The sequence below is a fragment of the Battus philenor genome, unplaced genomic scaffold, assembly GCF_028537555.1.
Source record: "Battus philenor isolate CCGP_79_NKW_IND1 unplaced genomic scaffold, ilBatPhil1.0.hap1 SCAF_19, whole genome shotgun sequence".
In the NCBI taxonomy this organism is placed as follows: Eukaryota; Metazoa; Arthropoda; class Insecta; order Lepidoptera; family Papilionidae; genus Battus; species Battus philenor.
This window is the reverse complement of record NW_027181681.1, coordinates 1,510,580-1,532,778: the sequence shown is the minus strand read 5'-3', so window position 1 is coordinate 1,532,778 and position 22,199 is coordinate 1,510,580. Positions and strand designations below refer to the sequence as shown.

At 37.4% G+C, this 22,199-nt stretch overlaps 2 protein-coding genes across 2 annotated transcripts; one reads left to right on the top strand and one right to left on the bottom strand.

Annotated features, from left to right (window-relative positions):
• The first annotated feature begins 1,184 nt into the window (after positions 1-1,184).
• Positions 1,185-13,797, top strand: Nup44A (nuclear pore complex protein Nup44A). Its single transcript, XM_068764216.1, has 9 exons — positions 1,185-1,394; positions 1,542-1,698; positions 2,573-2,726; positions 3,330-3,437; positions 3,682-3,795; positions 5,136-5,294; positions 5,897-6,066; positions 6,501-6,674; positions 13,639-13,797. The coding sequence occupies exons 1-8, from the start codon at positions 1,248-1,250 to the stop codon at positions 6,641-6,643; spliced, it is 1,152 nt and encodes a 383-aa protein (XP_068620317.1). The 5' UTR covers positions 1,185-1,247; the 3' UTR covers positions 6,644-6,674; positions 13,639-13,797.
• Positions 8,432-21,970, bottom strand: LOC137921449 (hormonally up-regulated neu tumor-associated kinase-like). The gene is made up of 11 exons (XM_068764215.1): positions 21,789-21,970; positions 20,554-20,682; positions 20,242-20,414; positions 17,206-17,264; positions 15,186-15,315; positions 14,347-14,495; positions 11,669-11,820; positions 10,251-10,993; positions 9,438-9,524; positions 8,988-9,048; positions 8,432-8,695 (listed from the first exon to the last, which is right to left on the bottom strand). Exons 1-11 carry the CDS (start codon positions 21,918-21,920, stop codon positions 8,612-8,614), a joined length of 1,899 nt encoding a protein of 632 aa, XP_068620316.1. The 5' UTR covers positions 21,921-21,970; the 3' UTR covers positions 8,432-8,611.
• Positions 21,971-22,199: the final 229 nt, after the last annotated feature.

Here is a 22,199-nt window from a genome sequence, read left to right as displayed (position 1 = left end):
TCATTTTTTGACAAATGTAAATTGCAACCATTTATAGTCTGTTGCAAATAATACTTTTTGTGACTTCTAAAACTTATTTAAACTTGACAGTCTTGGATATTATTATGTATACTTGTCTGGTTATAGGAGAAAAAGTTTTAAAGTGATGAATATACAGCTCATTTGATGTCAATAATTGTATTAAGAAATAATAAATTAAGGAATAACGTTTTTGAAATTCGAATTACTTCATATTTTTACTATCTGTCTCTGAAGACAGTACTGCCAGACAGCTAGCTGTTAAAATATGAATAAATAAATTAATGTAACATTTTAGAGTTATTACTTTAGAGTGATTGTAAATATATATAAAAGCTTCATGCTTTTTACTGACAAATGCTCTACACATTCATTCGCTAAAAACCTATACTTCTATTAACAATCAATTTTTAATTTTATTTAAAAATCAATATAATAAAATCAATATTTAATTTTATTTTATTTTTAATTCGTACACAAAGTATTAAATTACGGCTACAGATACCCGTAATCAACCGGTATCCATTAAGAAGAAATAAAGATAGTTGTAACGACTAATTTTTTTTTTAAATTGTAAATACATTTTAAATGGATTCAGATGAGACCATGTTATTGTCGTCATTTTTAACTAGAGACTTCATTTTAAACAACATCGAATTTTTAATGTTAAACTTAATACGTAGTTGGTTATTTTTATTTTTTTGCATTTATAATTGTACCCGTACTTGAACCAAATGGTCTGTTTCAAATCGAAACAAAACCAAATAAAAAAGATCGAAATATAGAGTAAGTATATAGAAATTACTTAAGAGTAAAAGATCACATTTGGCCACATCCGTCATTCATTATGACTAATGGGAAAAATGTGAGTGTTCTGGTATTAATTTTGTTAGGGCAATGCTGTATAATTTTTAATTATTAGCCTATATAATGGAAATTCTACTATGATTTTGAAGTTTTTTGAAATATACGCTATTTTGTCGATATTTTATTCCAACGAATCATGACTGAAAAATATTTTCTTAATAAGATTTTTCTTTCTCAAGGACCATTTAAATGTTTATTAAATAAGAACATGTTTGCTTATCCCTAAAGTAAATACATACATTATGGCATGCTGTACGTTTCAAGTGCCATAACATTGTTTGACATGACAATATGTCAAAGTCAAGATTCTGTTTGAATTAGGGTTACTTGTTAGGGCAGTTTGTTGCAATTTATTAATTTAGATGAATAATAACATGGCTGAACTTGCGGTGACAAACCTATTTGAGTCGCAAACTATTGCGGCCGACCACAAGGATCTTATACACGATGTGGCTTACGATTTTTACGGAGAAAGAATGGCTACTTGTTCCAGTGACCAGTATGTCAAAGTAAGTTAATGTTTTTTTTAACTGATGTGAATGAACCTATCGATTATTTTAGAGAATATTTAGAATCATATTTACATCGTGATTAGATATGTATTGTGCGGTTACAGTTAACTTAAAGCCATATTTACGAGCGGTATAACTTTTCAGGTATGGGACTCTGATGAAAGCGGTGGATGGCGGCTTACAGGTAGCTGGAAAGCTCACCACGGATCCGTTTGGAAGGTGACCTGGGCCCATCCTGAATTTGGGCAAGTCCTAGCAACATGCTCATTTGACAGGACTGCTGCCATTTGGGAAGAAGTTGGTGTGTACTATGATTAATTATTACATGAGTTTAAGTGAATGATCATGATCAATACAGCCTTACCTTAATAGACATTTGAAAATAAAATTAGTATTTAAAAAAAAGTAACTAAGAAAAATTATTTACTTTATGGATTACTAGACAATTGGTTTGTGAACTCAAACTGGTTTTAATGTTATAGCAGTATATATATATATATACTGCATAAATCAAAATGCAAAAAAATGACATGAGTTACTTTAAAAAATAATTTTCGCAATACAAGTCTCACATAGTAAATAACTCAAAATCTTACATTTAAATAGGGATTGCTTTTTAAAATGAAATCAAGAGAAGACACTTGGTAACTACTTAGAATCTTGCTAAACTTTTTAAAAATTTTAAACAGAAAATACATTTGTGAACTTTTTTAATAGTTTTTTTGTGTTATTATTTATTTACCACCAAAATAATAAATAACTTAAAAAATGAATGCAATTTGAGTGTAATGATGACAGTGTAAGTTTTTGGGACTGGCTAGTTTAAAAATAATTTTGATATTGGAACTCTTGGTAGTATTGTAAGTTAGCAGTATCCCGAAAAGTTGCACCATCAGTATAGCAAGACACTTCTTTATTTAAACTAACGTTTTTCCATTTTTACATGCCACGCTCCGCCTTAGCTTTTCTAGAATTCTTACACTCCGCTATGAAATATATATTAATTTTATACTAAAGCGAAAGGTTTAACTTGTGTCAAGTGCACTTTTTCAAATTGCTCTCCTGTGGTGTGTGAGCCCCATCTTTGGAAATGCAGGTTAAAACAATAAATAATAATGATAAAGTTCAGTTTAGTTTTACTTTATTTTTAGTTAAACAATTTCTAATTATTTCAGGTGACACAACTGCTTCAGGTTCCGAGAAAGGTCTTCGCACATGGGTGAAGCGGTCAAACTTAGTGGACTCTCGTACTTCTGTAACTGATGTCAAGTTTGGCCCAAAACATTTGGGACTGTTGCTAGTTACATGTTCAGCAGATGGCATTATTCGGTGAGATATTCATATTAGTGAAAATTTATTAATCTACCTTCCATTACATAGAGAATCCTACAGTTTGTAGAATAATTTTTTTCTTCATAAACCTGAAGCTGTTTAATATAGGAAACAGACTCTCGTAGCATTAATTGAATAATTTGTTCTAATTATTGACATATCTTTTATAAAGAATTTTCAATGCCTATAGAATGAAAAAAAAAATTTTTTTTTCGTTTAAATTATTTTTAAAAATTATCTTTAAAAGTTACATGTAAATATAATACTATAGCATCTTAACTTGAGAACGACCACTAAATTCATTCATGTTTTTTTAATACATTATGGTGAGTTCTTATAGACAAACATAAAAATTAGAAAATTCCAAATAAAAAACTTCGACGATTTTGTATATGGTTCATTTATGGTTGGAAATTACCTATGATTATCTTTGAACTTTATTGATATAGATTGCTCTAAATTTACTTGCTTGATAACAGTTGAAACACAGTATTTATCTATAACAAAAATTAATTTATGTCATATATTATCATTTTACAATGCAAGTTGTCTGTTCAGTTATTAATCTAAGATGTAAGTAATAAAAAAGTTTTATTTCAGAATTTATGAGGCTCCTGATGTTATGAATTTGGCTCAATGGACACTACAGCATGAGATTCCTACTAAAGTATCAATAAGTTGTTTATCATGGAACCCTACGCTGTCAAGGTAAGGGTAAAGTTTATATTGTTGCACATTAGAATCTAATCAGGTTTGATTAATAAAATACATACACTTTATTAAATACACAATACAGTTTACTTTAATTATCAAATAATTCCAAAATATTAAAAGAAGTGACTAAAAATAGTTTTACTGAAAACATTCAGAGATGTGTTTGCGTGAAAGTTATTACAAACAGTATAAGTGGCAATAGGATTGATTTTCTTTAAATAATAGTTATTGTTAACAGCAATCGAGTAAATCCACCAATGCTGGCAGTTGGAAGTGATGAGCCTAATGTCACCAACGCAAACACAAACCAAGCAGACAAGGCTGGATGTAATGGAAAAGTTTTTATTTATGAGTAAGTTATTTTTATGTAATTTAAATATGACAGTATTTCAGCAAATTTATAATGATAGCAACAAGAGCTGTCATTCACTTAAACCAGAGTACTGGTCAAGTCATTGTTTTTCTAACAGCTGTAGTGGCATCACACATAGAATGTTGCTTATATGGAGATCGCCAAATAAACTAATAGTACATCAAACATTAATCCCTAGAGCTGTTTTGCTCGCACAGTGCCTACCACGCACAGACCTGTACGCATTCACTCAACCACTAGTTGTACTATGCAAAATGTACAGATATAACGGCAAAATGAATAAGCCGAAAACAGCTAAAAAAGCAAAGAACAAAGAAGCGTAGCAACAAGCCAGAAGAGAATTAAGAATTAAATTGATCAGCAACAAACGACTAGCAATATTGAATACAGTGTTTATTTATAATATACACTACACATATATTTGTACTTGTTTTAACAGCTCCTAATAGATACTGTACTGTTTGTATTTCGTGCGACAGAGATAACGCTCTATGAAGCCGGAATTAGCGGATTAACTCATTCCAAAGGTCGATGTGCAATATTTATCGCCTCGCATTGTAGTTAATATTTAAACTAAGAATTGCATTAAATATAGATTTTCAGTTGTTGCCATGTTTATGAATTTTTTGAAATACCCTCATATACTAAATACATATTCGATTTTCTACAGTTATAATAGACCACAAATTAAAAAGTATTTAAGTCAAAAAAAAAATTGTCATCGATATTTTAACATAGCAGATTAGCGAGTTGAAGTGATAATGGGTGTGAAGAACAGATGACCACTTGGTCAATATGGTTCAATGGCATGATAGAACTGATGCCCACAAGGTAGACGGACCTTATTAAGGCTTTTGAAAGATGGTTGATGCAGACACTTTTAACTGTATCTATTTGCAATCTCTTGATGAGATGTATTTTGGAGAGTATACAGCAGAATTATACCAAATAATTCCACCATCTCCTTTCTTCTTTTAACAATAAGACTCACGGTTTCAACAGCCAAGGATTGGAACAACCTATCTGTCCCATTGTTTCCAGCTAATCATAATTTAGGAGTCTTCAAGGCAAGAGTAAATAGATTTCTTATAGGCAGGCATGTACCATTTTAGACAACTCACAATCACTTTACATCAGGCAAGACAGAGGCTAAATGCTTCACTTGTAAAGCATAAAAAAGTAGTGAACATCCTACAGCTGAAATAATGATGATCAAAATGGTGCAATATTTGTGTTAAAATTTTAACATTGAAGTATACCATATAAATAAAGAATGTTTAGAATATTTTACTAAATTACATATTTCTTTTGGTGTGCAGGTATGCAGAAGCTTCTCGGAGATGGACGCGAACTGACTGCATGTCATCGGTGATGGAGCCGGTCAACGACCTGGCTTTCGCACCTAACCTTGGCCGTTCCTTCCATCTCCTGGCTGTTGCTACGAAGGACGTCAGGATTATTAAAATCGAGCCTCTGCCGTTAGTATCTATCTACATGGAATAACTTTGATTTGAACCTTTTCTTTTGGAGCTGAACGGTTCCAGTGGCAACCATGAGCTTGTAGATGTGGCATGGGTTTGCCCCCCTCATGGCGTCAATGACCTGATATGATTACACAAAGGTAGTAATATTATATTAGCGGTATATTTAAATACAAATGGAAGATAACTAATCCAATTTTTTCGAAGACTGAAAAAAACTACTGTTTACTATTATTATTATTATGATCTTGATGATGATGATTGATTGATCGATGATGAATGATCGATCAACGGGCTGGAGGGCGGTGCAATTTATTGCACAACTACGACTGCATGTGCGGAAGTAGCTATATATTGGTCCTTTTCTTACTTAGGATGGACTTCTACAAAATAACGCCCATTAAATATTCCTATTGTTTCGAAAAAGCTCCGTAAAATAACGCCTGATTCCATTAAATATCCCTATTGTTTCGAAGACTGGAGAAAGCTTTGATAAATGTGCGCTATATCGGACGCGAATTACTTTGAAGGAGATGGAATTGATTTGTAAGAATAAATAAAATTACATTTGATATTTATTCTATTTAATACTGTTTAAGGGAGTCTTCGGGCGCGACCACTGCAAACGGAAGCTGTGGTGTGCGTTTCAAGACTGAAGTGATGGCGGCCTTTGAGGATCACTACTCCTGCGTGTGGCGCGTCTCGTGGAATGTCACCGGCACTCTGTTGGCGTCGTCCGGTGATGACTGTTGTGTGAGATTGTGGAAAAGTAAGACCTTGACTTTCTACAGGATGATTGAAAAGCTTTGACGGGGTGATGTAGTCCAGACATGTTCAATTAATGTATTAATAATAATGTATGTTTTCACTATTCACAGATAAATAAAAATGCAACCTATATACGCGGCTAAAATTTCTTTGTTTGCGCATCTAATAAGTACATATATAATAATAAAAGCATTTCAATAGCTATCCAACTCAATGTCCTTTGTAAATGCAACTGGACTAATAAAAAAAGCAAAATAGAATATTACAACTGCCAAATTAAAACTAAACAAGTTCCTAAACTGCCGAGCTATAATTACAAAGTTCTTTAAACAATTGTTTAAGTATAGAAACAATGGTTCATTTTATAATGTATACATCAAGAATTGTAAAATGTAATTAAAATATTGTAACTTTTGAGTTTTCTTCCTGTTCCAGTGCAATACCTGAACCAATGGAAGGGTGTAGCGGTGTTCAAGAACGAGCCTCAGCAAGGGGACTCCCCGCCGTTGGCACGAGCTCATACAACATACACGCGGCTGGCGGCAATGGCCAATCCAGCGCACATGCCCTACCACTGACACGGGACTCCGCGCGCCGCTGCAGCACGCTGTGAGTTCTGATCTACCCTCGTGCAACTTCCGACTGGTGTACCGCGTCTACAAGCTCATGGAGCCATGGTCATCGTACAGCTTAGGACGAGCTATATAGCGTCTGACTTCTATTACCATCTTGTATAACTTATGTATTTAATGGAATCAGGCGTTACTTCGCGGAAGTACATCCTAAGTAAGAAAAGGACCAATATTTAGCCACTTCCGCACATGCAAATCACATAACACGTGTTTCACCCCTCCACGGGGCATCTTCAGGAGCTATGTTACACAGATTAGTGCCAAACACAGAGTAGTGTGGTGGCGGTTGTGTAATTCGCATTGTTTGCCGCATGCGCATTTATCAGCGGGCTGGCGGGCGGTGCATTTCATTGCACGACTACCACTGCATGTGCGGAAGTGGCTAAATATTGGTCCTTTTCTAACTTATGTATCACCAGTCACACCACGTCTGCACCTCTATGGTCACCTCGTTTAACTTAGAAGTAGCTACATCTCGTCTGCAAGACCATGGCTACTTCTATAAGGAGGATCAGTCATATATAGAACCATCTGCACAGAATCTGAACTTCCATGGACATGTCATATAGGTAAGGTAGGAACAGTCATACCTCATCTGCAAGACCACGACTACTTCGTTTAGCTTAGATATGACCATCCACACCGAATCTGCATTTATATGGACATATTGTTCAGATAGGTAGTAACAGCTATGCCTCTGCAGACCATGGAAGCCTCATTCAGCTTAGGGAGGACTATCCCCATTATTTCTGTATGTCCATGGCCACCTAGTACTCCTTACGACCAGCTACACCGCATCAGACGTCCATGACCACCTTGTTCAGGTTACTACCAGTTACACTGCGTCTGCACGTCCACGGCTGATCTGATCAGTTTAGGTAGAACCAGCACATCAGACGCCACCTCGGAGTTCCGTTTAATTAGGAGCATCCACTTGTTTATGTATTATCATCGTATTAGTTAATAAACGCCCATTTCAAGGCGTCAAAAATGGCTACAACCGGCTTGCCATTGCTGGTATCCAGCGACTTGACCTTGATTGTGATAGGTCTACCTAGTGAAAGGCCTACGCATGCCGCGTCTACCGGCTCGTGATCGCTCTGTCGTGATCTTGATTCATCATCATAAGCTATACACTTATCCTGTAAATCATGTCCATCGACTTGACCTTGACTATGTGATCGGTCGAACTAGTAAGAGACAACACCAGATAGAAATAAACTTCCAAAATCTTTATTTTTTCAAAATCATTGTTCAACGTGACAAGTAGGAAAAGATAAGCAGGAAGCAGTTGATTAGAGCTTGTGATAATTTAGATTTTACCTTTTTGTATTTGAAGTATTAAACAAATTTCTTTTTAAATTACTTTGTTTGGAGCATCCGTATATAGGTTCCTGGTTCCCGGGTAGGCGGTTCCTCAGTAGGCGATATAGGAAAGGTCGCAGAAGTTGCTAGATGCAGGCATCGCAAGATCAGAGTCACCATACAATTTTTGGGGAAAGCTTGCCTTGGGCTTCTATAAGCTGACGTGAAGTCTAAGGGTTTGACCAACCTTTATTCTTGTGTCCCTACAGACTGAGAAACTGGTGCCGTTTAAAAAATTTATCAATATTTTTATTTGATGCGTCGTAATAGATCGCGCTAGTAGTCCATCTCTATACAAAACATTAAAAAAGATGCGACAACTTTTCCAAAGTTACTCTATCATTTTATTGCAGCAATAATAAGGCAATGATTCGAAAAAGCGTGTATACAACAACCACCTGTATTTAGCCGGCACAGTAAGTTAAAAAAAAAATAATTCGCTTATAATTACATGAGGTGGTCTATATAAAGGAATTTTTTTTACAAAAAAAAAATGCTTAAAAAATATGGCCGTTCAAAAATCCACTAGCGCGTCGGGTGTCGCGGCGGTCATTTCATGGGCGCGGTCCTTCTGATCCGTTGTGCATGGGCGGTCTCTTTGCTCACAGGCGACTTGCTCGGGAACCAACTCACCTAGTAAACAAAGAAAGTATGAATAAAGACATTTTACTGGTACTGCTTTATAAATAACCGTAAAGAAGGCAAATATTGCAGATCTGCTCTAAAAGAGGTTTTTGATATTAAATTAAAATATTTACCGGCACTGCTCTTTCACTTTTGCAATGACTCAACTACTGGCGGGTATATAACAATACAAAATTTAGCAATGACTCAACGACAGGCGGGTGTAAAAGAATGTTTGTCAGCCTGCTCTTTTACTTTTGCAACGACTTAACAAGCTAGTATAAATGAAGATGATACTTACCGGCACTGCTCTTTCACTTTTGCAATGACTATTCGTCGATGAATGTGGGCTTATGATGTTGCTAGAATAAAAAAATATTTTTTAATGAAATCGTACACAGTTGTCGCCAAAAAAGTTAAACTTTATGGAACTTGGAGATAAGCTGCTGGGGCCTTAAGATTTTGGAGTGGATAGTGGTGGTGGAGATCATAGACCAGATAGACTAGCGAAGGACGTTCACCACAAGGTAGATTGACTGAAGACCTGGTTAAGATCTTCGAAGGACGCTCAATTCAGGCAGTTACCAACTGAATATACTGCAAATCTGTGGAAGTAGTCCATGTCCAGAAAGGAAGGCATCATCTAGTTTTGATTATAATTTTTCTTATTTTTATTCAACATTCAGTGGTTTTCACTGACAAAACAAGGGTAACAAAATTATCCACCTTGAAATGAGAGAAATTGACTTACCCAAGAGATGCTCTTTTGATTCCCGTGGCAGTGCTTTGTATTAAAAGGCGCGCAGGCGGAGTGGGTATGGTGCAACTTGCCCTCCAGCTGCGAATACAGTTATTACAAATTATACTGGACTATACTCGAAGCTTCGCTTCGAGATTGAATCGGAAATTTAACTGCAGAAGAAACAAGATCACTGGCACAGCTCACAGCGCAGGCTCGCTTGTGCTGACAGCCCTTGAGGAGTGTGTGTGAGTGGCGACCACGTGTTGCAGAACTAAGGTTACCGACGCAGTTCGAAGATTTGCTTGTGGCAAATGACAGTGGGTGCATCGCTCGAGCAATTTATGGTCGTTGGAGTTTTGCAGTGGTGAACACAAGCCAGTAGACATGGCGTGGGCAGTCCCCCCCCCTTAGTGTACCGATAAGGTTATGTTCCGCTCCTATCTTCATCTCATATGTCCATACTCTTATGACAAACCACGTGTAAAGAAGAAGAGTGAACTGAACCTTCACCAGCTATGCCAATCTGATGATACAGCCATACAATAGTCCATCGAGCCGAGTTCCGACCGAGTTTCCTAGGATGGGAACGCTCAGAGAGCACGAGGATCCTCGTGAGGAGTGTTCGTCTAAATGATGAAACAGAGCTACGAGAAGTCCTTGGGCGTAGTCAAGACGTTTAGATTAAGTTGATCAGGATAATACTGTGGATTACTATTCATGTACGAATTCACAAAAACCATGTTATGAGTCCTTAAGTTTCTGGGGGAGGCGTATGCCCAGCAGTAAACGTCTTACGGCTCTGATGATGATAATATAACTTGCCTGGGTAAGCCGTCACCAGCTCTGCTATGTATCTCTGATCTCTTGTACTTGGCGTCGCTGGGGCAGCCGGCGAGTCGCAGGTTGCGGTCGACGTGACCGTTTATATTACGGAGACCGACGCCCCGGGCGAAGCCCCTCTGGTCCCGGCGGGCGTCGCACAGGTCACTGTTCGAATGCTCCTCGATACTAGGCAGCCTGGAACTTATCGTGCAGTCGCCGCTATCGTATAAAACTATCTTATTTGTGATGCAATGAGTGGACGTTAGATGGCCCGGGAATTGGACTCCGAGGGTTTTGTTTGGATCACACGGTTTTGATCTTTCCACAATCTTCTTTTCGATTGTCCTTTGCTTTGGTATTTCTTTTATGGTTTCGGTTGGTTTAGCGATGAGGCCGTTGGGTTTTTGTACGACTACCAATTTAGGGTCGGGCGGTCTTGGAGGTAGCGTTGCTGTTCTTCTGATCGGACTCTTGGAGCTGCGAGGCGGCGACAGCGGTATAAACCTTCTGTTGCTGGATGAGGCATCCAGCTCGGTCCTCATTCTGTACTCTGGTGGAGACAGCGGCCTTGGCTCCACAGTGTTGGTGGACCAGAGCATCTCCACGCCCGCGGCGGTGTGCATCTGGTGCAGGTGTGTCTTGATGTTGTATATGCCAGCCACAGGACCAAACGGGTCCGCTTTTATTTGTGTGATCACGTCCAACTTAGTCTGCCCGCAGACCTCCGCCACTTGGTTGAAAATCTAAAAGCAACCATAAAGTAAAACATATCATCTTACAAATACTAAAATATCACGAAACTAGGAACCCATCCAAGGGAAAAAATTTCGACGACTCACAATAGTTGAAGGTGGCAAAGATGCTAATAATGTATATAGTACCCGACGTTAAATATTGCACATCGACTTTTGGAAAGAGACAATCGGCTAATTTCGACTTCGCAGAGCACTATCTCTGTCTCACACTATGTGACGTTTTGTCAGTCGTGGTATTTCGTGCGACAGAGATAACGCTGTAGCCAAAATTAGCCGATTGTCTTTTTCCAAAGGTCGATGTGCAATATTTATTGCCAGTACTGTACAGAGGAAGCCGGGTAATGAATATTTGGTAAGCAAGTGAAAAGGAAGTATGATTGTAGTGACCGTAATTGAAAGTGTAAGGATGCGTTTACACGATTTTTTAAAACACGCTCACGTAAAATTTTTTTTAGTATTATCGAAAGAATTTTCTCACCATTTCGCAATGTTTCCACAAAATCACATGGAAATCAAACTACATTCGAAGTTAGAATTATTCTATTCTAGAGAATAATGTATTATAAAATTATTACGCTATTTAGACAGTGAGATTTCAAGGTGACTGCTAAATGTTTTGTTAATGAAAAATCCTTGGCATGTTCGTCCGTTGATTTGACTTACTTCTCTATTGATTTTGGCTTCAGGGGCAGCAAGAGGGTGGGTCTTCATTCGCATTCCAGGTTTACGTATCCAGCGATGTCTGGCAGCTTCTTCTATTTTCATTCTTAATTCAACATTAGGTTCTAGCAGATGCTGTACGAACGTCTTGCATTCTGAAAACATTCCATGACACGTAAAAAAATAAATTTAGAATTTTCTTCAATTTATTCATATGGCAAGTATATCTAATATATAAAATTCTCGTGTCACGGTGTTCGAACTTGAACTCCTCCTAAACGGCTTGACCGACTTTTACCAAATTTTATATGCGTATTCAGTAGATCTGAGAATCGGCTACTATCTATTTTTCATACCCCTAAGTGATAAGGGTGGTCCACCCCTAAATTATTTTTTTTATTTTTTTAGACAATTTTTTTGGTTTTTATTTTATTATGATACAGCATACTAAAATACATACAATCTTAAATTTTCACCCCTCTACGATCAACCCTTATTTTTCTTGTGAATTAAAACCCTATTTTTTTTCAAAACAACGTTTGCGGGAACAGCTAGTATTTTATATATAAAACACTAAGTGAGGTAATTTAAAATATTAGTGTATGCTACTTTCATGTTCTTTGATGTCCTTCCATGGCATAAAATATTATAACTTATGCAAAAATAAATTTATGTAAAAAGCTAATTCAGCAAATGTTCACAATATGAAAAATTTTTTATACAGGATGATTTATTATTAAGTGTAAAAAGTAGTGTTTCACTTATATGATACGCTTTTTCCAAAATTCAATGGCTTCAGAAATAAAATAAGTTAATACCGTAAAAGGACCTTTTATTAAAATTCAGTTAAATACGTATTAAAATCAATTATTGTTCACTACCGAAATTGAGACTTTAGTAGCACAGCCAAATATCATTGGCGAATATAAAGCTCAACGAATCCGCTGGTTTGGTCACTTGGAGCGAATGGGATCGGATCGGAGCGTGAAGGTAGCGTACCTGGAAAAACCGAGGGGTCGAAGACCAGTGGGTAGTGGTAAATCGCTGGATCGATCGCGTTGAGGCAGACTTGCGCGAATTGAATGTCAGCCAATGGCAGACGATGGCGCAAGATAGAGGAAAGTGGAAGTCTCTCGCTTCGGAGGCCAAGACCCACTTTGGGTCACTGAGCCAGCGGAGTAGTAGTATTGTTCACTACATGTCTCTGTAGACGTATACCGCTTGAAGCTATTGGCTTGTCACATTAAATAGTAAAAATAAACACACATTTGAAACGTCACTTTATATAGAGTGATGTAAATAGATGTAAAAGTTTTTTTGTATTAAGCACGGTTAGTTTTAACGAATACAAAAATAAACTGTTTCTTGTATATTGTGAATAGTTTTAAAATGGTACTATGATGTAGCTTGATTATTTTGATTTCATTTAGGCTATGTATGATAAAGTGTATATGTCTACCCGCCCAGAGAAGTGGAACCTATTCCGACAACGATCGCCAGGATTACCCTGCGCGATTATATGCGCTGCCCGCATATATATATATATATATATATATATATATATATATATATATATATCGTTATTGTCAAAATTCATTAATACCATGCGAAGCATAGTAGAGTCCGAAATAAAATAAATTAAAAAAATAAAAAGTTGACAATCAATAAGAGTTATGTTAAAATTGCCAATGTCGAATAAATCAATCTTATCTTTAAATTTACAAACGACACAAACACTTAAGGCGTTGCTAGTGTTAAGTCAAATAAGACTCAATTAAGATCATTCTAGTACATGGCCTTTTGCTCTACGCCTCCAGCGACACCCACATCTGTCTCTTAAACAATAGTTCCACATTTTAACGTATAAACCAATACATTATACATTTAGCACTTCAAAGCTTTTACATTCAAACCAATCACCCTGTATAAGAATAAATTACAGTATAACATTAAAAGATACATTTCTGTTGCAGTCAACACAAAATAATCCGGGCGTATGGTCGGCGCGTCGACCGAACATTGCAGCTGTCAAATGTATTTTTTTGTGACAGTCGTGTGAAATGTGAGTGGTGTTATAATTAAAATATAGATTAATCTATTAATAATAAATCTTGTAAATTGTTCTCTATTCCTAATTCGATTAAATGTTTTCATTATGTTTGGTTTAATTAATTTTAATTTAATTATTATAAACTGCACCTGTTTACCTAGTGTAGTAAATTTACAACGATTGTTAATTGCACATAGTTTAGTAAGTGTTGGCTATCTCTACCGCCAGCAAGTGTTGTCAACCCTCTGCCAGTAAGTGTTGTCTAACCTCTGCCAGTAAATGTTATCTACCATCTGCCAGTAAGTGTTGCTTACTATCTGCCAGTAAGTGTTATCTACCCACCACCACTAAGTGTTGTCAACACTCTGTCAGTAAGTGTTATTAAACATCTGCCAGTAAGTCTTGTCTACCATCTGCCAGTAAATGTTGTCTAACCTTTGCCAGTAAGTGTTGTCTAATCAACACCAGTAAGTGTTTTCTACCCATCGCCAGTAAGTGTTGTCTACCCTCTGCCAGTAAGTGTTATTTATCATCTGCCAGTAAGTGTTGTCTATCCTCTGCCAGTAATCGGTTAAAGTATCGGTTACCTACTGCCAGTATGATTGATCCCCCGTGTGTGGTCGCCACTTACCGCTGGAGGCGCAGGCAAGCGCAGCGCGTTGTTTGCGCGTGAAACCGCGCGAGATGGCAGCCCGGAGCTGCGGCCGCGACTGTCCCTCCTTGCTCTCCGCGTCCGTGAACGGCAAGCTGCCGGTGACCATTCCGTACACGATCACACCGCTGTCAAATGGAAGTCATACAATGTAACATCATCATGTGATCTGACACCCAATGTAAGGTATAGGCCTAGAAGATCATCTTGATGACCGGTCTTGCTCTACCCGCATCCAGGGACTTCCCAAACTATGTCGCCGCCGGTCCACCTGGCGAGGAGGCCCAGGAGAATCTTTCGTTTCCAACAGCCATCCGTTGCGCGGGCGATGTGCTTCGCTCCCTGCTACAACCCAGGCTGTCCAAATGTACCAAATGACATAATACCAGTTTAGATTATACAATGTATCAATTAAATCAACTATTGGCTTGCAGCTAGCTTTGCTGCCAGCTTGTTGGCATGTTACGTTGGTAAGATGGCCGTTAGGCGTGTGACCGGCTCCCCACCACATACCCCGCGACTCGCGCCGGCGCGAGATCAGCAGCCAAGTTGTCAATTTGTCCATAGCAAATGGAAATCCAAAAATTCCTTATTCAACATACGATGGACATCTTTTATAGTCGAGTTCACTCTAAATTCTGATTATAAATACTTGAGAAGATCAGGTGAAAGAAATTGCAAATATTTCTTAAAAAAATATGAAATTACATATATAATAAGCATTGACGTAACCCAGAGAGGAACATTGCCAAGGTAAGCTATCTTAATTAAAGTCATTTAAAGTGCGGAAAAGTTTCGTTATTATAGAGGGTACCAACATGCTCCAGAGGTCAACTTCGGGTCCGTAACGGCGACCGTCTACGAAGAGCTCCGGTGCGGCGTACTCCAGCGAGCCACACGGAGTGCATAGGGCTCCGGTGATGTTCCACACGTTGGAGAGACCAAAGTCTGAAATACGTTGCCCATACGTAAAAAACGTGGTCACCAAAATGGTCATTGTCAATGTTCATTATACACTGTCCAGTGCTGGACAAATACCGTTGTAGGAGTAACATTACGTCATCGTCAGCGGTGCATCGAAAAGGTGAATTCTATTGAAACATAATTCTTTATTTAAATCGGTATTATGGCAGCAACATTACGTAATCGTCAACGGTGCATCGAAAAGGTGAATTCTACAGAAACATAATTCTTTATTTAAATCGGCATTATGGCAGCAACATTACGTAATCGTCAACGGTGCATCGAAAAGGTGAATTCTACAGAAACATAATTCTTTATTTAAATCGGCATTATGGCAGCTACATTACGTAATCGTCAACGGTGCATCGAAAAGGTGAATTCTACAGAAACATAATTCTTTATTTAAATCGGCATTATGGCAGCAACATTACGTAATCGTCAACGGTGCATCGAAAAGGTGAATTCTACAGAAACATAATTCTTTATTTAAATCGGCATTATGGCAGCTACATTACGTAATCGTCAACGGTGCATCGAAAAGGTGAATTCTACAGAAACATAATTCTTTATTTAAATCGGCATTATGGCAGCAACATTACGTAATCGTCAACGGTGCATCGAAAAGGTGAATTCTACAGAAACATAATTCTTTATTTAAATCGGTATTATGGCAGCAACATTACGTAATCGTCAACGGTGCATCGAAAAGGTGAATTCTACAGAAACATAATTCTTTATTTAAATCGGCATTATGGCAGCTACATTACGTAATCGTCAACGGTGCATCGAAAAGGTGAATTCTACAGAAACATAATTCTTTATTTAAATCGGTATTATGGCAGCAACATTACGTAATCGTCAACGGTGCATCGAAAAGGTGAATTCTACAGAAACATAATTCTTTATTTAAATCGGCATTATGGCAGCTACATTACGTAATCGTCAACGGTGCATCGAAAAGGTGAATTCTACAGAAACATAATTCTTTATTTAAATCGGCATTATGGCAGCTACATTACGTAATCGTCAACGGTGCATCGAAAAGGTGAATTCTACAGAAACATAATTCTTTATTTAAATCGGCATTATGGCAGCTACATTACGTAATCGTCAACGGTGCATCGAAAAGGTGAATTCTACAGAAACATAATTCTTTATTTAAATCGGTATTATGGCAGCAACATTACGTAATCGTCAACGGTGCATCGAAAAGGTGAATTCTACAGAAACATAATTCTTTATTTAAATCGGCATTATGGCAGCTACATTACGTAATCGTCAGCGGTGCATCGAAAAGGTGAATTCTACAGAAACATAATTCTTTATTTAAATCGGCATTATGGCAGCAACATTACATAATCGTCAGCGGTGCATCATGTGCTAAAAATTTAAACGAAAAGAAATAAAGATAAAATGTAACATGTAATGAGGGAGGAATGAAAGGTCACAGAGTAAAAGGGAAAGATAGCAGAAATGTGGCATGAAAGAATAGATTGAAAGAATATGTGAAGAACGAAAGGAGAGAATGGAAATAATAAATAACTATGAGAAAAAAATAAATTGCCCGTAAAGTTCCTGTCCCACCAAAGATGGGGGTAAGAGAGGCCCCCAATAGCGGGGGCTATTTAAAAAAAAAACCTTAGCAGATTATTATTGCGGTGATACTTTGTATTTTAAGTTTTAGTTTCCAAATACATGCTATACTTTCGAAGAATTGCCTTTGTGTAAAGGCGCGTTCAATAACATGACGGCAAATGGATGCCGGCTAAATGCGGCGCAGGTAACGAAAGGGTTAAATGACAATTTCACCTTACTTTATAGTCACAGTAGTTACATTAAAGTTGCGTGCGTGTATTTGGGTAACCATCTAATTACCGACAATTTTGATGAACTGCTTTGTGCTGTCCAGCATGATGTTTTCCATTTTGAGATCTCTGGAAATAAAAATACAGCAGTTATCTCTTACATACCATAATACCGCTTTGGGGAATACGGCGATGTAATGTAAAAACGACTGGTTGTTTACATTTGTTTTATGTTTAACACTTCTGACAAAATTGCATATGCAGTTACCACGAGTTCGTGAGGGCAGGGTAAAGTTGCCGCCATAGGTAGCCAAACTTAACGGTGCCTTAAGGGGCATTAGCTCTGGTTGCTTAGTACCGAATTTGTAGGCATAGAGTAATCATACGTAAGTAACCTTGCAAAGGCGATCACTAACGCATTTGCAACTGCTACTTCTGCATAGCGACGGGAAAAGGAACGTAGGTTACTGGATCACGTTTGCTTTGCGACTGAATCGTGGGCGTGGGCACACAGATAGCGACCTACTCGCGACTACATTGACGCAAACGCGCGACACTACTGTATAGCTACAAAAAGTCGCCGTGAACGAACGGCCAAAGGAAAGATCTCGCCATAGGCTCTTTCGATACCCATTTAGTTTTTTTTTTTGTGTTCCTTATTTCATCTGCGATCAGTTCCAGGACTATAAGCGGATTTGTTGAGTGGTTATAGCTTTGAAAGGGGTCTCCCCGGCGGGAGACACTCCTTGTTCACCATCGAGCGTCTAGTCTCTGGATGTCATGGCGTTTAAGACGTTTCCTGTACTGGATGCAAGTCAATTCGGAAGCCAAGTTATTTGGGTGTTTGTTTAGCCGATTTTTATAATTAGTCGATGACTGCTGGATCTCCTTCTTTACTGTTTTGATCTCCAGAGCTTCGTGGATTTCGGAGTTCGGTTAGGCTCTTTCGATACCCATTTAGTTTAAATACGATACTTTTATTAATGACTAATTAATTACACGGGTCAACATGAAATTTGACTTTGATTGCAAAGCATTAAATTTCGGTAGTTTAGGTCGTAATAAGACGGAAAAAAAATATATGGCATGAAAAACTTTGCTTTTGTGCTTAGAAGGCTGATTGAACGAAATTTTCAAAAATCTCGGATTTTAATTTTTGATTGAAAATAAAACTATTGAAATAAAAATGTTTATTATTTTTATTAAGTTTTACTATCAAATTAGCTTACAGAAAAGTGGAAAATAACTTAAAAGTGCACACTTTTATTTTTTCTTTTAAGTTCATAGCTACTTTCTCTCAATAAACCCCAAATATAGTCGCCCATCATGTTTTCATTGTATTGGCCTTGATCTTAACATTATCAAGCAAATTCCACTGTTTTAACCGAGAGCCTAGAAGCTCTGCTTTATTTTTTGGCAAATTTAAATCTCTAATTAGATCGTTAAAATCTTCTGAAGTAATGAGATAGTGTTTTGGTTGTTCAGGTGTAGGCAAAAACTCCTTATCGGAATTACTTTTATAAGAACTAAAAGATGAGCTACTTTTCTGCGATATTTTTTTTGGTGGCTCAGGTACTGGTCGTGTCAGGTCGTGAGCAATTGGAGCAGAAGAAGATTCGAGGTCAGGATATTCAATAGGTTTTGCATTTTTACCTCTACGTCTTTTACTCGGATTCACCATACAAAAGTAGCAGTCAGTAATATGGTCTTTTGGTTCTCGCCAAATCCTTGGTATTGCAAATTTCATAGACCGATACCAGAATAAAAATATAAAAATTAAAATTAATATGTCTGTTGTTTTGGATTCATCGCTTAATTAAATAAAAATTGCTTACTTTCCAAACACCTTTTACAATAACTACAAGCAACATGTGGAGCCCATGGCTTATCTTGATTCCGTACAGGACAGTCAAAATATGCTTCATAGGCTTCACAGAGAACGTGAGATGTCTTTAGTTCATATTTCACGTCTCGAACTTTAATAAATTGACCACATATAAAACAAAATGCATCAGCATCGTATTTGCACTTTCGTGACGACATTTTAAGTTATTCTGGGCTTGTAAATAACACCTGATGGTTGTTTATCACTCGGGTGCCATCTAGCGGCACAGTGTAAACGTTAATACCCCACTTTCACCGCGCGGTTTTTTTTAAAATATTGAAATCAATTAAAATTTATGAAAAAATTGAAAAATGAGTATTATTATTATAACTATTACAAAAGCAAACTTTATACCGAAAAATGGTATTTTCTTTTCGTTTTAGTGCATAACTAACTGGAAAATAATAGTATAAACTTTAGGACAAAGAACGAAAATTTTTTTGTAGAGTCGTGTTATCTGTACTACTTCCCTAGTAATTTTCACCGACCAAATAAAAGTTTGAATCTCGCGGGAGTCCTCGAGTCGCAATGATAGCCTAAACCAAGGTCTTCTCCCAGATGCCTTCAACTAAAGTCACTTCATACAACAAAGCTGCCTTCGCTAGTAATAGTAGATAGCGACACGAAACAGCTCGTTAGTTACAACGCGCTACAAAACTAGTAGCGTTCATATTTGTACATACTTTTCTCTATCGCACACATCTTCCGTCGCCCTCACACAGACGACGCGTGGGATTGGTTGTAAAGAAGAGATTGTGATTGGTTGTGTAAAGTTAATTGTAGGATTTGTTAACATAGTTTTAAGGTTTTGTATAAATATGAAAATTTCACACGAGTTTTACTTTCAACTCCAAGAGTCACCTAAAGTATTATATGTAGCAACACGAGATATTTTACTTTTAACATTCAAAACTTTTAAAGTTATTAGACCACACATTTTTGCATGAAAAGCGCTCCTATGTAGTACAAAAATTCTTATACATATAGGTTTTTATATTATATCATCATCATTTTCGTAATATTACGTAGACCATTGGATATAGGCTTCCTCCATAGAATTCAAAGACTGGTTGCAAGCTGTCTGCAATCAGTGTTTTCCGAATACCTTAAAAGGTCTACCGTATGGGTAGACGTCCTGCAATTTCTAGTGGACTACCTCAGGCCCCAGCGGCCATCTGTTTTTCGCTATGTTACTAATTTTTGGTACGGTAAGGCACTAACCGGTGCACGACACCACGAGCATGCATGTGCCTCACAGCGGACACCAGCTGGGCGGCCAGAGCCCTGGCCCGGGCTTCTGGAAGGCCGCGAGATACGCCGCGTGTCGTCAGAACATGTGTACACAGGTCCCCACCACCGGCTGCCTCCATCACCACGTACAGTCGAGGTCCGTGCTTGCACAAGGTGCAGAAAATCAAAAAACATCAAACTTATGGCAAAAATTATAAATATAACTGAAGTTTGTGTACGTATTCCAGCAGTGACATGTTTTTTAAAAAAAAAACCGGTTAGCTATATGATAGGGGTGTTTACCATCATCGTTTCGTACAAGGCTGCGATGCAGGGATGTCGCAGTTTCGCCATCACCCGCGGTTCCCTGTGCAAATTGCGCCGCGCGTATTCTTCTTTTATGCAAGTCAGATCTATTATTTTGATAGCCACCTAAGAAATTACGTTTATATTATAATGTTTGAAATAAAAATTCATTGTGTAAGAGTAATTAGGCTAATAATAATGGTAAATAAACTTAATAATCACACAACTGGCACTATTGCCACGAAATATTAAAAAAATAAAACGCCATGCATTAACCGTTTTTTATTTTTCAGAGCGGCAACAAAATTATAGGAAATATAAAGAAATCTCACATCTTTGATGGCAGATAAAATTTTATAATCGGAGGATAACTTATGTAAAACGACTTGTTTTAATACTTCAAAAACAATAGTTTATAATTCGATGCAAACTTTAGCGAATTTTACGTAATGTCAACGCTATCAAAAATTAATTAAATGTTAATATTGAGAGTAAAATATTATTGTATTGTTTGTTAAAAGTTACCGATGCGTTCAAGGTACAGAGATGAAGCCACAGACAATCTCGGATTATTTTTAACTAGGTCACTCCATAGAACAGTAATATGGTAGTATGTACCAGCTCGATCCGAAGCTCTCGAGCTAAGCGCACCATTTTTGCTCTGTCTTGAACATACAGGGTGTTATTGTATTGTAGGTGGCGGTACTATACACTTAACCCGTTGAAATTCAAACTCGACATCCAGACATCGGTCTTTATCGCGTATGCATCACGGCCATGGCCCTGCGCAACCTGTTCCGTACGAGCAACGACGTCTAAATGACACGAGATTGCGCGAAACACAGACCTTTGTATATGAGGACGATTCTGATTACAGCTGCATTAGTGTCATTTTGACAGTGACATTTTACTGCCGCTGTTTAACGATGGCTATAGGCGGCCTTCACTACCGACATGCGCAGGAAAGATGAGTTTGTCATCCTAGATAGCATTGGGTCACCCATGATACTGGACTGTTAACACAAGCATTCCATATGGAACAGAAATGCAGTTAACTTCACTGTGTTTAATTCCAGCGTACCGTAGTGATACAAGTATTAAAAGGATCTATTTCTAATTTATTCCACATTGTGCTAAAGGTCCAGTTATATAAATATATAAAAAATAAAAATTTGCATATATCTGTGACAATTATTACGTTTAAAATAAATATGTAATTAAAAGTGATTCACCTTTTTCCCTATAATCCTGTGTGTTGCCTCTTCGACTCTCGCGAAATGACCTTTTCCCAATACCTTGCCAGTCATAAGATAATTGCCAACACTGTAAACTTGACCCTTTCGTGGTATGCTTGCCATCTTCATGTTTCATTCACAAGTGATTTGGAAGCACAGTGCGTTCGTTAGTACGTAAACGCAAGTGCATCCAGGATATCAAATTTACCTTTTCATAAACAAATAATGCATAGATGCGTTACGCGATGTAAAAGTCATAACAGTATGTCACTATCGTTTGTTTGTTGATTGAAATTGGAACGGCGAGGTGCCGCCTGTGACATTTTGAGAAACTATTTTTAACGGCTTCTAATCGCCAGTAAAGAGATTCAGATGTAACAACCACAGTTCTTAAATCATTGCCAATTT